Source organism: Glycine max, chromosome 8 (assembly GCF_000004515.6).
Source record: "Glycine max cultivar Williams 82 chromosome 8, Glycine_max_v4.0, whole genome shotgun sequence".
NCBI classification, from domain to species: domain Eukaryota; kingdom Viridiplantae; phylum Streptophyta; class Magnoliopsida; order Fabales; family Fabaceae; genus Glycine; species Glycine max.
This window is the reverse complement of record NC_038244.2, coordinates 41,878,645-41,895,414: the sequence shown is the minus strand read 5'-3', so window position 1 is coordinate 41,895,414 and position 16,770 is coordinate 41,878,645. Positions and strand designations below refer to the sequence as shown.

Sequence of the window (16,770 nt, the reverse complement as noted above, 5' to 3'; positions counted from 1 at the left end):
GGACTAGTTAGTGCAAAGTGAAAACCAAAGAAAAGAGAAGGCTTGAGCTTCAGAAATTTCAGATGCTTTAGTTATGCTAGAAAAACATTGTTGGAGATTATTCAAGAATCAATCTTTCCTCTTTTTTTAGTTAGTGTTTGTAGTGAGACTTCGTAAGATATTTTATCATATTATTTTTCTTGGATTAATTAATATTTAATTTTGTTTATTTTATTTTATTAATCTTCTAAATCAATTGAAGCTATAATAAATTAATTCTTAAAATGTAAATATGTTGGACTTCAAAATTAAAAAAACATTTGATGTGCGTTCCCAGCCGAGGAAAGCAGAGTCAATCAAAGAAGTGATTTGGAGGCCTCGGAGACTGTCTTGGATGAAGTGTAATTCAGATGGAGTAGCCAAAGGTTCTGTTGGTATTTTCATAGATATTGAGTTGAATTTCGTTGGTGCTTTTGCGTCTCATATTGGAATCAATGGCAACCATCTTGGCAATAGAAAAGGCGCGCGGATAGTAAAGGTTGGCACAATCTTAGGTTGAAAACTGATTCTGAGCTCTTCTTGCAAGCCAACTCTAATTACGGGTGTAAATCAATTGTTAATTCGAATTAACTCAAATTAATCCAAATATGTTGTGTTGAGTAATTTTTGTATATAGATTAGATTGGAATGGAATCAATCAAATCCGTCCATTGAGTTTTGGATTGATCACAGGTTTTAATATCAAAAATTTGACTCATTAACTCGTTAATTTATATTAAATTATTGTTATTAATCTGTGTAATATGTAATATATATTTTTAACTTTAAAAAAAATTAAATGTTATTGACTATTAATTACATTAATTTATCGACCTTAATTGAGTAATGAGCAATATATCCTTAGTCTGATCAAAGCAACAAGGATTTTATTGATTAAAGTTATTTAATGTCTCGTTGGTTTTGATAGAAAAATTATATGTTTCAAACTTATCCTCATTAAGTTTATTGAAATTTTTTATCTCAAATATGAAATGTTTAATTTCTCATCCTTCATGGATACATAGATAAATAGGTTAAGGACAAACTTAAATATTTTGATCCGTTGACTCAATCCAACCCAAATGTCTCGTTGGTTTTGATAGAAATTATATGTTTCAAACTTATCTTCACTGTGTTTATTGAAATTCTTTATCTCAAATATGACATATTTAATTTTTCATCCTCCATGGATACATAGATAAATAGGTTAAGGACAAACTTAAATATTTTGACCTGTTGACCCAATCCAACCCAAATCATTTATAAAAGGATTGGTTTGAATTGAATTTTATTTTTTATTCTTAAAAAATGAATCCAAATCAACTTGTTAAAATTTGATTGAGTTAGATCATATGTTTGATTAAACTCAATCCAAACTAAGTGGCTTACACCCCTAACTCTAATTCACTCTTGATGCATTTATATTATATGCTTAAATTGTATTAAGCTAACTTAAAGTTTTAGGTTTAGAATCACTCACATATACACGGAAGACAATGATTGTGTTGACAAGCTTCTTATTTTAGGTTCTCAAGTTTTGGGCTATACCTCTGGGATTCTCCCCGGTTGGAGCTCTTTGGTAAATATTTATCTCTCTCTTTCTCTCTTTATATATATATATATATATATATATATATATATATATATATATATATATGAGTTTGATTGTTTTGGGGTGATAGGAGTTAGTGCCTACATATTTAGAATATCATCCTCACACTTGTGACCCTCGTTCCTTTTTGCTAAAAAAATAAAAATAAATGCACTACTAGAGTATTCACTTTAATAAATCTATTTATTATTCCATTTGTGAAACATGTTTTGGGGTTTTTTCCTTGTTGTTGTCTATTGGAATAATTTATTGAAAAAGGAAAGATACCATTTTTTCATAATTTTCCCATCAAAAGAATGTTGTTTATTATAACAGTTAAATGTAAACTATTTTTTATAATAAAAATATATTAAAATGTTTTTATAAATATTTAATTAACAGTTATTTTTAGCTTAAATGTTAAGAATTGATATTTTTCTTATTTATGGTTTGTAGATATTAAAATGATGAATTAAAAGCAAAAAAGATCTAGAAAATATAAAAAATATAAATAAGAAAGATTTTTTGTATGAGACCTAAGTTCACTTCACCAATCATAGAAAGGGAGTCAAGCACAAGTCCACTCCAGCAGTTATAAAAGAGAGTCAAGCCAAAGAGAAAAGATACATTGAGTCTTAGAGTACTCCAATACACACCTAAAGTCTGAGAACTCTCCTAAATTCTTTCTTTTCTTTCATCATTTTCTATTCCTTTTTTCATCACTTCTCCTCCATCAGTTTCTATACCGCTTTTCTAGTGTAAGACCACTTATGGTTATGAGAGGCTAAATTTTTAATTAGGGTCTGACAGACTTAAAAAATCAAAAGATGTATTGTATACTTCATATCTATCAATGCAAACAGATGTTTTTTTTTTATTATCATTTCATGCTTTTAATTTCATGAATCATTCATCCTTGCATCATATTTGGAGGTTAGGTCCTCGACAGATGATAATCCTTAATAGAAATACAAGGAAGGTCTTGCATGCATCTGTTTTAGAAATTAGTCGCTCGACCAAGGGTAATTTTTTATAGAACTAAAAGGAAGGAGTATCTTAATAAAATCATTGTTAGACATAGAGTGATTGCATTATGCTCATGCATTAAAGCAAACATCTAGAATTAGAACTTCATGCATCTTATCTATTTATTCTTTGCAAAGATATTTGGAAGATAGACTTGTCATCGTGAGACATCAAGGACAAGTATTCTAATCGATGTGGATAAGAAAAATTCACCTAATTAATAGAAAAAAATCTCAAATAATATATATCTTAGTCAAATAAGGCATGTTAAGTCCTAATATTCTCATCTCATTGAATTTTTTACTATTTTTTTTTGTTTTCTATTAATAGTCATTACCATGTTCTTTTAAATTTATCTGTTATATCTCATCTTATCTTTTTCTCTAATAAATTGGAAATTATTCAATACAAATATAAAACAAAGTCTCCGTAAAAATCGATAATCGGACTTTGAGTACTTTACTACTTGAGACAAATTAGTACATGCACTTGTCCATGACTTAACACCTCCCTTCATGATTGTTGTCATCTCCATTTAATAAATTCTTTATTTTTACAAAAAAAAAAATACTATTTTCTCTGCAGGAGTTTTAAAAAATTACGTGAATCAACACTGTCTTCTTATGTATGATAGTATGAATTTTATAATTGTTTTTACTATAGATGAGTTAAGTTTCTAAACAATTTCTTCTGGGTGAATACTACCAGGCAACAAGCATTTAGTTCCATGTAAAGAAAAGAATGACATTAAATTTTTGTCATTTAATTTCATGTAATGATGAGTTTAAGATTTTGTTGGATAACATATTGTAGTTAGTTTTGATTTTTTTTATTAACTGAACAATCTTTTAGGTTATTCGATAAACAAATTTTTTTTAGTAATTTTTATCATTATTTATAATGTTACTTAAAGTATTATTTAAAACGTTTATTTCTAGTTTTTAATTTTTTATATTTTTTTATTCTTAATATATTTATAAAATGTTTTGTTTATCCTATTAAAATAAATCATAATTTTATTATTTTTTTGTTATTTTATACTTTTAGTTATTCTAATAGTTAATTTTACCGAACACATCATTTAATAAACTAGATTTTTAACTTTCAGCTATCAGTTTCTAGCTTGCAGTTAGTTGAAAACAAAAAAAAATTACTTTGTTAAATTATAAGTGTTCAATAAAACTAGTTATTAAAATACCTGAAAAAATAAAAAATAAAAAATTAGTGTTTTAAAATATATTATTTCAAGTGGTATTTCAAAAAATACTAAAAACTGCGATGAAAAATTTATTCACCAAATAGTCAAATGAGTTTTTAAGTTAAAAATGAACTTAAATATCTTCTCAAAAATAATCTAAATTGATGCCATAATCTTTGAAAAGAAAAAAAACTCGGTGCAGTGCAATAATTTATATATATATATATATATATATATATATATATTGCGGGCCTTTCTTCAGTTTTACATCAAGTCATAAAATCTCCCGCAATTGTGTCTATCATGCAAAACTATACTATTTCTTTCATCATTTTCTCATAAAATCCCAAAACCTTAATTTCACCTCTGTACCTCAATCTTATAAAAATACACTGTTTCTTTCATAAACAATTACTAATAAAGTGTGCAATAATGACACAAACGTGGTATACTATGGCTATCGATCTAGTAATATACATTTTACAATATACTTGAGCAAATTTATAATTTAGTACTTTATTCCTGTTGGCATTTCTTCGCACTGGTAGCAAATGTCCCTCCTTGTTTAATTTTAAGGTTTGTCATGCTTCATTTCTAATTAATGCAATGTATCAGGGATGCACCCTCATAAATCTAAGGGGATTGGGATTGGGACATGAAACCCGTATTTAATCTAAGGAATTGGTGCTGAAATTAGTAATGTAAATGTAAAGGGAACGCTGCTAGAGTGTATTCATTTAATTCAATGAGTAGTCCAAATTAATTACAAAATTAACAATTGAAAATTGTATTCTTCTACTTCACTGTGAAAGAAAGGGTGGACTACTGTGACAATTTCTCGATGAAAAAAGAATGATGTCAAAAATGTTATTGGGTATTTGGGTTCTCTTTCCTTGTCATAGTCTGTTGGAATAATTCCATTTGTGAAACAAAGGATAGAATACAGTGACAGTTTTTTCCTGGGAAGAAAGAATGACGTGAAACATGTTTTTGGTATTCTTTGCATGTCTTTGTCTATTGGAATAATTCCTTGCCAGAGGAAAACAAAAAGAAAGATACTTTTCTTTCATCATATTTTCCCACGCAAAGACTCTTCTTTATTCTTGCCTCCTTTCCTGATTTCTGCCGTTTCAATTTAATAAATTCTTTATTTTCTACAAAAACCTTCTATTTTCTTTGTCGGAGTTTTAAAAAAGTACATGAAGCAACATTGTCTTGTTATGTATGAATTTTATAATTTTGTTGTTTTACCATAGACAAATTCATATTTAATTTTATTTCCTGAGTTTAAGTTTCTGAACAAATTCTATTGAGTGAAAACCAAGTTACATCAAATTCCAAGTCAAGAAAAGGATGACGTTAAACTTTTGTCATTTGATCCCATGAGTGTAACTTGATGTCATAATTTATAATTTTCAAAAACTATATATATTGCGGTCTTTTCTTCAGTTCTGCATCAAGTCACAAAATCACTCACCATTGTGTCCCTCAATCTTATTGTAAAAATATATTGTTTCTTTCATCTGTTTTCCATAAAATCACACAAAATCATCCTCCACCATAAAGTCTTTCATCTGGCAGCATAAAGTCTGTCCCTGAAGCAAAAAAGAAAATGTCTATTCGAACAAATCGCTTTAAAGCAGTGGATAGAGTGTTGAAGGATCTGGAGAGAGTAGAAAAAGAAGGGAAATTGAATGATTTGAAGTCTGAGTTGAACAAGATAAAGGAGGTGTTTTTGAAGGTGAAGGAGAATGAAGAAGAACTCCTTGACACGTTAGCGGTTGTGGATGGCTATATTCGCAACAAAAACATAGCTAAGTTGAGGGAAGAGGAGGGACACTTTTGCCAGAAAATATGGAATTCAACTCTAAAGTTGCTGCCAGCTGCTCATCATGCTCAAGCTGCTGCCTCATCTGGACAATCATCTCATCATGCTCAAGCTGCTGCCTCATCTGGACAATCATCTCATCATGCTCAAGCTGCTGCCTCATCTGGACAATCATCTCATCATGCTCAAGCTGCTGCCTCATCTGGACAATCATCTCATCATGCTCAAGCTGCTCTCCCATCTGGACAATCATCTCATCATGTCACACCACTCCCTTCTTCCACCACTCCACAACTTCATCAGGAGGAGGACTTGCAAATTATTAAGGACTATTATAACAGCCTTGGTCGTTTTGACAAACGTTGCTTCTCATCTCTCTTGCAGTTTCCTGAAAATGCTGTTTTCAAGAGAAGGGAAATCTCTTTCTGGTTCTCTCCGTTTGACCAAGTGGTTGATCCTCTTTTGGAGGGTAAAGTAATTGTACCCCATGGTAATGGCAAGTCTCCCATTGCGAGTAAATTTAAAATTAATCCGTTGGTCCGTCACAAGTCACTAAGTCCATTGTTTCAAAATGAGGAAGTGCCGATTTGTGGTTATTATTCACAAATAAAGACCTCATCTTCATCTCGTGCCAGTGATATTGGGTATGAACGTTTAGTACTTGACCAACGTAAAATTAAATTAAGTGATGGCTTTGGCTTTAAATCTAACCGTTGCTATTATATTTATAATGTTGGTGCAAGTTATCTTAATTTTGGACCCGGATGGATGGCCAAAATGAAGGATTTGCTGGTGCTTCAACTTGGTCGTTGGACGAAAGATTCACCAAAACATCATATTGAAGTGGACAGTGAAGAATTCCTCAAGGAGTTGAGTGGTCACGAGTATTTGTTCTGTCTTAGCCTTCGAGGGATATCAAGAATATTCGAGCTTCCACCTTCCATCGTAAAAATTGAGAGCCTAGAAACTCTAGATCTCAAGGCCTGTCACAATCTAGAAACGCTACCTAGTGATATTTCATCATTGCGATGGCTCCGGTATTTGAATTTGTCAGAGTGCTACTTGTTGGACAGAATGCCAAAGGGGATTCAGAACCTGACTTGGCTTGAGGTACTGAAGGGATTTGTATTAGGTAGTTCTAGCAAGACTCCCTGCAGAATATCTGATATTGCTGCAAGATTGAAAAGACTAGAGCGACTCAGCATACGTATAGGAAGTGGGGCCGTGATCCAAGAAGGCGAGTTTGAAAGCTTGGAAAAGTTGCGTAGACTTGAGCGTCTAAAAATATCATGGGGTGTATTTGACACAAGGTACATTGATATTCAGATAAGTGTGCCTTCAAGTTTGAAAAAGTTGCATCTTGAAGGCTTTCCTGGCCAAAATATTCCAGAATGGTTGAAGCCTAGCAAACTACCTCAAGAATTGGAATTGAGAGAGCTACATATAACAGGAGGAAAACTCAAAAGTTTGGATCATGGTGAAAATAATGATTGGGGTGTGGAGATGGTGTATCTCAAGTACCTAAAGTATTTGGATGTTGACTTGGAACATTTGCGAAAGTTGTTTCCTTCTCTAAGGTACGTAGAAATAAAACAAATCTTAAACCAGCCATACCTTGAATGGAGCATTAATTGAACAGAGGTTACAATAAGTCTAGCATTAAATGCTCCATGTATAATTTTTTTTTTTAAATCTATTTTTAGTGTATGTTGACATTTTTTCTATTTTTGGTTCTGGTAAAAATAATTTTTTTTTTAATTTTAGTCTCTTTAAGGTGATTTTTTTTATTTTGATTAATGTAAGTCTTTTTTTATTTTTAGATATTGTAAATTTATATTCTTTTAATTTTAATCTTTTTAAGATTCAAATTTTTTATTTATAATTCCATAAATTCACACTTAAAAAAAATATAAATTTATATAGAGTAAAATTAAAAAAATAAACTTATAAAAATCAAAAATATATTTAAACCTCCTTAATATTATGTAAAAATAAAATTGTCAAGATACACTTGTTATCTGAAGAATAATGTTATTTACAAAATTGTATTGATTACCTCCGATAGTTGTTATGAATTATGTCATCTTCTACAGTCTCATGTATCCTCAACTTGTATCATTAACCTTTTTCAAAAAAAATAAAAATAAAACCTTAATAAATGAACCAAGTAATACCGCCATCAAATTATTGTGCAATCCACGAAACAAATGTTTATTTTAATTATATAAACTCGTAAGGATTGAATTTGTACCGTCCTGTATTTTAAATAAAATTTTAACGGAGTCAATAATAACACAATTATATCACCTTTATAGACATGCATCAGTTTTTTTTTTTTTTTTATCAAATTGGTGATTTGGTGTGATTTACCTTCCAAATTATCCAAACCAAATATAGATCCCCTAACTAAATTATTTTAGATACTATTTCAGTGGAGATTTATAGTCATCGACTATCAAAGAACTTCTTGAGTTGAACCCAAGTTGAGATTGCTACCAAGGAAAATCAAATCATATGAGTCAACTTTCTTTAGTAACACGACAGAAAAACAGTTATTTGACAGATAAAAATTGGGCAAACTTTTTAATGAAGCTTAATTTAGTTAATGCAAAATAGAAAGAAAGAAGATAAAACATTATTCTGATTTTGTTCTTTTGAGAAGTATTATTATTCTTCTACTACACAAGATGATATAACTCCAAATTCAACACCACACAGTATTGCACAAAGGAAAACAATTGTATTTCACTAAAGTCCCTTAGAATTTACCGATGTCTATTCCTTTCTAAGACGTTCATAGATGATACTGGTGTCTATCACTTTCTCTTTTGCCATGTTGTTCACAATATAATCAAGATATGGAAGGTGGCTAATATCAGCAAGATTGAAGAATTTTCCTCAGCCATTAATGTCCATTGTCCAACAACTTATCCTAGCTTTTCTTTTGCACTCTTGAATCACTTTAAGATCCAGGATGATACCAGATGTTGCAGAAAACAAATTGTGAATGTCTAATTTCTAGGTTGGTGGATCAATGTTCTGTCCTTTAACATCTAGTCTCGCCAATGTTTCACAAATGCCCTCTCTTTTTTTTTTTACTGTTTTCCCAAGTAATTCAACCCCTTCAGACTATTTTTCTACATAATATCTTATTGGGACAGTTTGTTTAAAACTTAAAATAAGTCATTTTAAAATAACCATTTGTTGAATAACCAGAGAGGGAACAGAAAACTGTTTTTTTAACAGAAACAATTTAAACAAACACATCAGAAAAATATAAAACTGCTTATTTTATTAAAACAAGCTTTAAAAAAAAAAGATAAGCTTAAACAAACTCACCCATTATCACCCAAGATTCTGCAGAATAAGTTGAAGGCACAAAGTTAATATGGACCAATATCAAGGGAAGAAGCTTAAGGATACACCAAGTAGGAAATACATTGACTCATTCATGACACAAGTAAGCATGTGTTTTGAGTTACTTTCCCCTACTTGCCTACACATCCAACACAACCAAACACATAAGGAAGAGCACATTACAAAATTATGCCCCCACACTACATTTTCCTCCACAATAGACCTCTTTATTTTTTCCTATGACAGAACACAAGCACAACCAACTGGTGGATCTAATCAGTCACACTTGGATCCCATATTGTCCACTGTCTATTGCACTCTCACCATAACTACCATTACTAATCAAATGAAACCTCTTTATTTAGCATGCCCATGAACCTTTCCATTTTAGTACATTTCTTTAATCTTTACATATTAAGCAAAAAGAATGTTGTGCTACAGCAAATGCCTCAACCAGCATCATGTCAGTCCCTGCTATTTTGCTAAGCTAGGAATCGTTTTTTACAAGAACATGTTATTTTGTCTACAACTAAAAACCACAATGCAATGTAGCATTTCAATTAGAAAATGATTTTATTTGCAACAACTCAATTACAATTAACTTTGCAATTTATTGTATATTGATTAATGTTCTTATGCTTAATTTCGCGCATCTCATTTGTATTATTCGTCATTCATCATCCAATACATTTAGCAGCAATACAATAATTTTTTTATTTCTATGAAACTTCTCTACATTAAGCTAATGTTTCATGTATCACCTTATAAAATCCTGATACAAACAAAATGTTTAAGTAAAGGAATAAAGAACCATTTTTATAATATTGGAAATGACCATTTACATTGGTAAATAATCATTCTCGTTAATTTTGTATTATTAGGTTATCCTTTTCATTAATTTTTCTCCTTTGTTTATATATACAAACTATTCAATTCTATTTAATTTTTAACATTTATCATGACAGATAACATGATTTAAGTATATGCATTCAGGATCCAAAGCTCCTATCCAAAAAATTTAGTTCATGCGAATCTCAAAATTGAACTACTTCAATTTTTAACGGGAAAAAAAAACACATTACTAAACTCCCAAGTCCCAATACCCATTATTTTACGCAATAATTCCCATAATTTATATACAATACAAGCCGTGTGACACAGCTTGATAGTTCTATATTACCACAAAATTCGAATAAACCAATGTTTGTTCCAACCAATCAGCATTTTGAACGAGGAGGATTCAGACTTAGTTTCGAGAAATGCCACAATATCTCTTTAACCAGACAAAAGAGCAGAGAGGGACAATAGACATCAAAATGACACCACGGACTGTGGATGAGTTGAAGATTGCAGCTGAGATAGAGCAGTATCACTTTCTTCGTTCTCATCAAAAGGAATTGATTTGCCACATGTATCCTTCCTGTGAATCAAAACAAATAACAAATTGGAAGGATGTTATAAATTACAACAATGCTATTTGGTACGAATTATATTTGCACCAACTGAATGAATGATTACGTGGATCACTCTCCTTTTTTAAATATAAATAAATACTAAAAAAAAAAAATTTAAAAGCATCGGATAACTCTTCTTGGAAATTATGGACGTGCAAATATCATGAAAAAAATTTCGTACTAATAAGCATTTTCCTATAAATTATGTCTTACGAATGAGTATTCCGTGACCAATGATAGTTATCTTTTGTCCCCATTACCATTACCCTCAAGCTAAACTCAGTAACTCAATGATACAAAAAGAGGGACTTATCATTCAGAGTAGGATATTTTGAGAAAGCAAGCATGCACGCTAACTTTTTCTTTATCGCCTTATTTTTACAAGTGAGCATAGTTCAAGCAAACAGCAATGCTTAAACAAGAATGCATACCTTTGAGAGATGACAGTCTCCTCAGATAATGCCTTCTCTAACCTCTCTTCAAATGATGTTGCATGCCAATTTACTTTCTGATCCTGAAAAAAATCAGCAAAAATTAGAAGCAAATGCAATATATAGATTCAAACCTCTTTCAAGTAGGAAATAATGATTATATATGAGTCATACTTCTTTATACTTATTGGTTGAATTTGGTATGCCGTTACCATCCCACCACTTCGGAGGAGGAGCTTGAGAATCCCCATCCTTGTTCCAGTGAGCTGCAACCATCCCAATGATAGGCCTATCAGCAGGTGTTTTGCGGACCTGATTATAACTGGTCTGCATTCTCTTGTTTCTCTCCTCCAGAATGACAGCTGCAGGCTTCAACCAGGAAGACAAGCTTTCCTCTACCTTACATTCATTTTCACAAGACATTTTCTTTAACTCTTTTTCAGAAGTTGAAGTTGTAACTTGAGACGGCTCAACTGATTCACTCTCTTCAAATTTCTTCTGAGAGAAATGATGACCAGGGTTGTAAATTGGATACACAAACTGGGACTTAACTCGAGGCTTACCATTTGGCAAGTCTTTTGCTGAAGGGTAAGCAGTTCCAGGAGTTTGCATCTCATCAGATAGCTTCATCGGGGTAGGATTAGGCGATGGTTTATATGTACTCTCATTATTTAGTGAATCTGTTTTTTTCATATGTCGCCCACCATAATCGGATGAGTCACAGGACGATAAATCACTGTCACATTCAAAACCTATAGACTTGTTCCTCCTCGTGTATGTGGTTGATGGCCAAGGTGAAACAGAAGCTGTATTCTTGTCATTCTTATCCAAACTGTGAAGACTCCCTGTCCTAATTCCTTCCGTAGAATCAAGAGTGTCACATTGAGTACTTAGCACATTGGAGATACAGCTGCAAACAAATATGTAATTTTCAGAAATGGACTAAGTATGACCACAATACATGTGTACAATCAGTGAAAATCCCTCAGAAAATTTTCATTAAAAGAAATCTTAGAGAAAAACTGAGAATCAATTTCATCATTTTTTATAGCAACGCTTATTAAAGAACATATTTTCTTAGACTTTTCAATCATAATGAGCTGCAGACCCTGTTAATAAAGTGGCCTTCCCATTGTTCTAAGAGTAAGGAACAGAATATCCACCTCCTACAAAATTGACTAAAATGTTACTTCTTCACACCCATAATACAGCATTCCCATTAAAAAAATCTAAAAGGGCAGAAATGAGAATCAGTTTCATCATGTTTTGAGAGTGACCCTTGTTAACAAACAAATTTTTAATGGTAATGAGCTGCAGCTGTTTCCCATTGTTCTAAGAGTAAGGAAAAGAATATCCACTTCCTATGACATTGACTAAAATGTTACTTGCTTACATTCATTATTACTCAATATCAGCATGAAAAAGATTCAATACAAAGGAGACCAATAACCTGCTTGGTGTTTGCTCTAAGGAATCAGTTCTCTTCCCCCCTTCCTCACAACATTTTACAGGAGTTGAGGGATTGAAAGGTTGACCAACAGGGTGGGCTTTCTCAAGGGGGGTCCTTGCCAAGGTATCACCAGCTTTGAGAAACTTGGCCTGCAGAAAAGTTGATCTGATTATATAAACAAATTTTACAAAGTATACGTAAATATGCACCCATCTAAAGTACGAATCAACAACTTAATAAAATACTAAAGTGACTTAAAACTTCAAAAAGTGTTTTTTTTTTTCAAAATCTTGTATAATAATGAAAAGATATTCACTCATGATAAACAGAATTTAACTTGTAAGAATTCAAAAACAAATTAACAGAAACATTCTATCAAGACTATTATTTTTCCACCAGCAAGGCATTGCCACATTGGTCATCTTAGATTATCTAGTTGCTGATATTACAAATATTTATGTGCCTGAAACTTCATATATTGGCAATTATATGAAGGAGATAACTAGATATATGGTTCATACAAGACATATCAGGAATATATCATGGAACTAACATAATGATATTGTGACATCATCATCATCTGAAAATTGCTACCTTCATGACAAATGTAATCAGGGGCATGGACCAGAGAATGAGCCAGTAGACATAAACTCAACAATGTCCTCTAATTTGTCATTGAATAAATTCATTTGTTTTGTTGAAAAGATATCCTCAAAAAGTAGAAAAGGCACAAAAGAATAATAGTAATAACAACATAGAAGAACAGCAAGGTTCAGGGTGTGAGACCAAAATGTAGTTCCTTTCATTCCATATTATAAACACTTGATTCAAATCTCAGTTGATACAATTAGACATGACTAAAGGTTTAAAACTTCAAAACTCAAAAGTGCTAATTCATTATTTCATTTAGAAAATGATTGAAACAGTAACAAGATAGAAGTCAATATTTTGTGGCCACCATTTCCACACACACTGCTTCTCAGTACGGTCAGGTTAACTACAAGACACCTTGCTGTAGAGTCTCGTGGTAGAAATACACAATGCAACACCAAGGCTTGCCAGAGTGCATGGTGAGTGGTGGTCTGACACACTAACTGTGACCATCATATGGACTAAGTCAAAGCATCTCAGGCTATTGCACAATTTAGAGCTGCCACTGCCTACAATAAACATAACTATACTGACATCAATGCTAAATCCCACTTCACTTCAAACTAAAACTAGAGATTCCATCCAGGTCACTGCTCTGTGGCATCCACAATCCCATTATCCATATTAAATCCTCTCAAAAACAATTGAAAACAACAAGTTAGGACCCAGTTGAAACAAAATGAATCCTTGTGCTTAGTTGCCTCTCAACCCCCTTTACAATATAGGACAGAATCTAAAAAAGCCAGCTCCGAGTGCTAATTTCATAGTTTTGAGAATCTAAAATTGTTCTGAGAATGTTGGCAAACTACTCTTACTTGCTCCCTTCATACTGTTCTCATTTCACTTCAACTATAAAATTGCTTACAAAGTTCCATGAAAATCACAATCACAAATAGTATGCCGTATAGTTCCCAATTGGAACAAAATCAAACACCTTCCTTTTCCCTCACATACAGGAACAAAATGCCCCAACACTCAGCTCAAACAGAAAATTCCAAAATCCAAAAACAACAAACAAAACGCGAAAACTCATAATCACACAACAAACAATAGCAGCTATGTAAAAAAGAACACACCTCATAGTCACCTTTCTGAGATCCCACTTCAAAACTCTTCCGATCATCACGCACAACAGAGTTTTCTCTCTCTACTCAAAATTCAAACCACAGAATCAGTAAAACACACTCAGAATTAAACAAAAAATAATAATGAAAATAAAAATAAAAATAAAAATCACCTTCGGATAGAAACAAAGTGGATAACTGATTTCGAGAGACCACAACATCCTGTTTCACACAGCAAAACCAAAACCCTCACATCGCGAAAAAGAAAAAACCAAAACCAAAACATAAAAAAAAAAAAAAAAAACTACACAAAAACTCTCACAAAAAAAATAAAATCAGCTGAACTATTCAATGAGCGTTCGAGCTTCGCTTCTGCAAAGCGAACAAAGTAGCGGAAACTCGATATCAAAAAATAAAAAAGCTGCGAACAGTGGTATAGTTACGGTAGGTTTGTGTTTGCCGGAAGGAGAAGAAGGCACCGTAGCTGTGGGGGCGGTGGCGGAGGAGGAGTCGCGGGCTCTGAAGCAAGCGAAGAAGCATCCCATGGTGGTGGTTGGGGAGCAGGATCGGGAAACGAACCTGAATGTCGAAGCTAGCAGCAGCAGCAGCAGCAGCTCTGGGCAGAGCGTGTCATGGAAGAGGCTCGGAGCAGGTAAGCTAACGTTACGTTTGTATTATTTTTTATTTTCTTTTTCCTTTTGTTTTGGTGGAAAGTGTGTGTGTGAGAAGTGAGGAGTGAGGTGCGAGTGGCGAGTCGATTTTGAAATTTGAACTAACGAAGGAGGGAATGAATGAATGAATGCGATGCACGCGAGCTGTGTGCTGCGATGAACGAGTCGTTTTCTTTTTCTTTCGCCACCGCGGAGGTTTCGGGTGTGTAACACGCGCTTCTGAGTCCGGACACGTGGCTGGAGTGTCGCGTGGCAGGGTGGTGATGCAGGCGGCGAGTGGGATGAGGCTGTGAGGGTGATGAATGTTTGTTTTTTGCACTCGTGTGTTAAACAAGAATGTTCTTATGGATGGATATTTGTGATAAAAAATGGAATATCTTAGGTGGATTTTACCTCAAGATTTACATATTTACGGTTACTGATAACCTAATTTAATTACTAAAGGATAAAATGTAATTATAGTTGTTAATTATTAATTAATAATTAAAATAATTTTGTTAATCATTATTTTGGTTTTTAAAATAAAAATTTATGCAGTTATCTTGGTTAAATTATCCAATTGGCCTCTCATCTATTTGGAAAATTCTAAATATGCTCTTATACTAAAAAATAATAATTCAATTCTTAATTGTTAAGCACTCATTTGAGGTGGTGGTAAGTTTTTTATTTTTGGCTTTTAAATACAATTTATTTAAATTATTCTCAAAATATTTTTACATTCATTTTTAAAATAAAAAAACAAATATTTATGAATTTGATTTTTATTTTTTAAACAACAAAACCTTTCTACATTTGACAATGATTATTTTTGTTGTTGTCACCACCACCATTGGTACCATAACAACCATTATCACGAACATCATTATTATCATCGTTATCACCATCACGAACACAAGATTAACGAGATTCAAGAGGTGTGTATACATTTCTGGGAGCAAAGGAATTGTTTCTATTATTGTTTGGCAAAAGGGATTACATCAGTATCATAAAATAAAACACATTTGACCTATTCTTTTGGAAGCTAAATCCCAAAACTTGAATCCTTTCAGGCTTTTGAAATAACCTACAAAAACACTTTTTTTTTTACTTTGGGTCAAATTTAGATTTTTCATCACTAGATATATGTACAAAAGCTAGCATGACACCAAAAAATTCTTAAATTATTAAAATCAATCGGGATCAACAACAAAAGCCCCTGAATGATTGTTCAATCATAAAGGAGGTAAAGGGTGCAAAGACAATAAAACTAACTCGGTGGATAAATAAGGAATGCAAAAACAAAAACAACAATTGAATTAAAGAATGTGATTGCATTATAAGGCTGCAATTGAACAGATTGAGTATATTCAAATTGACGTAACATGAGACCTATTAATCTAAAAGTGTCGTGAAAAGCAACAAAAGTCCACAAACCACCTGATTGACACTTATTGGTAAAATCTCCATGTGCACATGTTTAGACTTCCTCTACAACTTCTCATCGATCCAATGAAGCTCATGGTGATCGGTTAAGCATATAGCACACCATATTTACTACCTCTACCCAAAAGCCTTTGAAAAAGCCAACATTCAACCTTAGACATTGGGTCCTTTCAATAAGGACATATTCATCCCCTCTGCGACACCATTGAGTTGTGGATTTTTTCACAAAATGTTTTTGAAAGTCATGTTCCTCACAGAATTTTGTATGCACATAGTCTATGATCCCTTTGGTTGTGTGTTTTGCAACTTTAAAACACACTTTGGACTATTTTCCAAGCACAAAAATATTCACAAAAGTCTAACTTGCAACTCCAAACTCCCTTTAAGAGCCCCTTCCTATGAAGCTCCACCATCCCACACTTACTGAGATTGCCCAAACACATGAGTCATAATATGGTAGCATTATCATCAGACTCAACAGATGTAACTCAACCTACAACTATGCTCCCCAACAGTTTGTAAATATCGCCTAAAGTCCATTGTGCTCTCATCACAATCAGTGCACCCTTTACACACTCTAAGGGTATCCCAATCTCCATTAGTCTTATA

General features: G+C 32.5%; 2 protein-coding genes across 2 annotated transcripts; one reads left to right on the top strand and one right to left on the bottom strand.

Moving 5' to 3' along the window:
• The first annotated feature begins 5,303 nt into the window (after positions 1-5,303).
• Positions 5,304-7,429, top strand: LOC102662112 (disease resistance RPP13-like protein 4). Its single transcript, XM_006585996.3, has 2 exons — positions 5,304-6,305; positions 6,405-7,429. Exons 1-2 carry the CDS (start codon positions 5,446-5,448, stop codon positions 7,294-7,296), a joined length of 1,752 nt encoding a protein of 583 aa, XP_006586059.1. The 5' UTR covers positions 5,304-5,445; the 3' UTR covers positions 7,297-7,429.
• A 2,560-nt stretch (positions 7,430-9,989) lies between these two features.
• On the bottom strand, positions 9,990-14,864 carry LOC100777669 (protein JASON). Its single transcript, XM_003530675.5, has 7 exons — positions 14,512-14,864; positions 14,242-14,290; positions 14,081-14,151; positions 12,354-12,502; positions 11,078-11,813; positions 10,904-10,986; positions 9,990-10,438 (listed from the first exon to the last, which is right to left on the bottom strand). The coding sequence occupies exons 1-7, from the start codon at positions 14,611-14,613 to the stop codon at positions 10,330-10,332; spliced, it is 1,299 nt and encodes a 432-aa protein (XP_003530723.1). The 5' UTR covers positions 14,614-14,864; the 3' UTR covers positions 9,990-10,329.
• Positions 14,865-16,770: the final 1,906 nt, after the last annotated feature.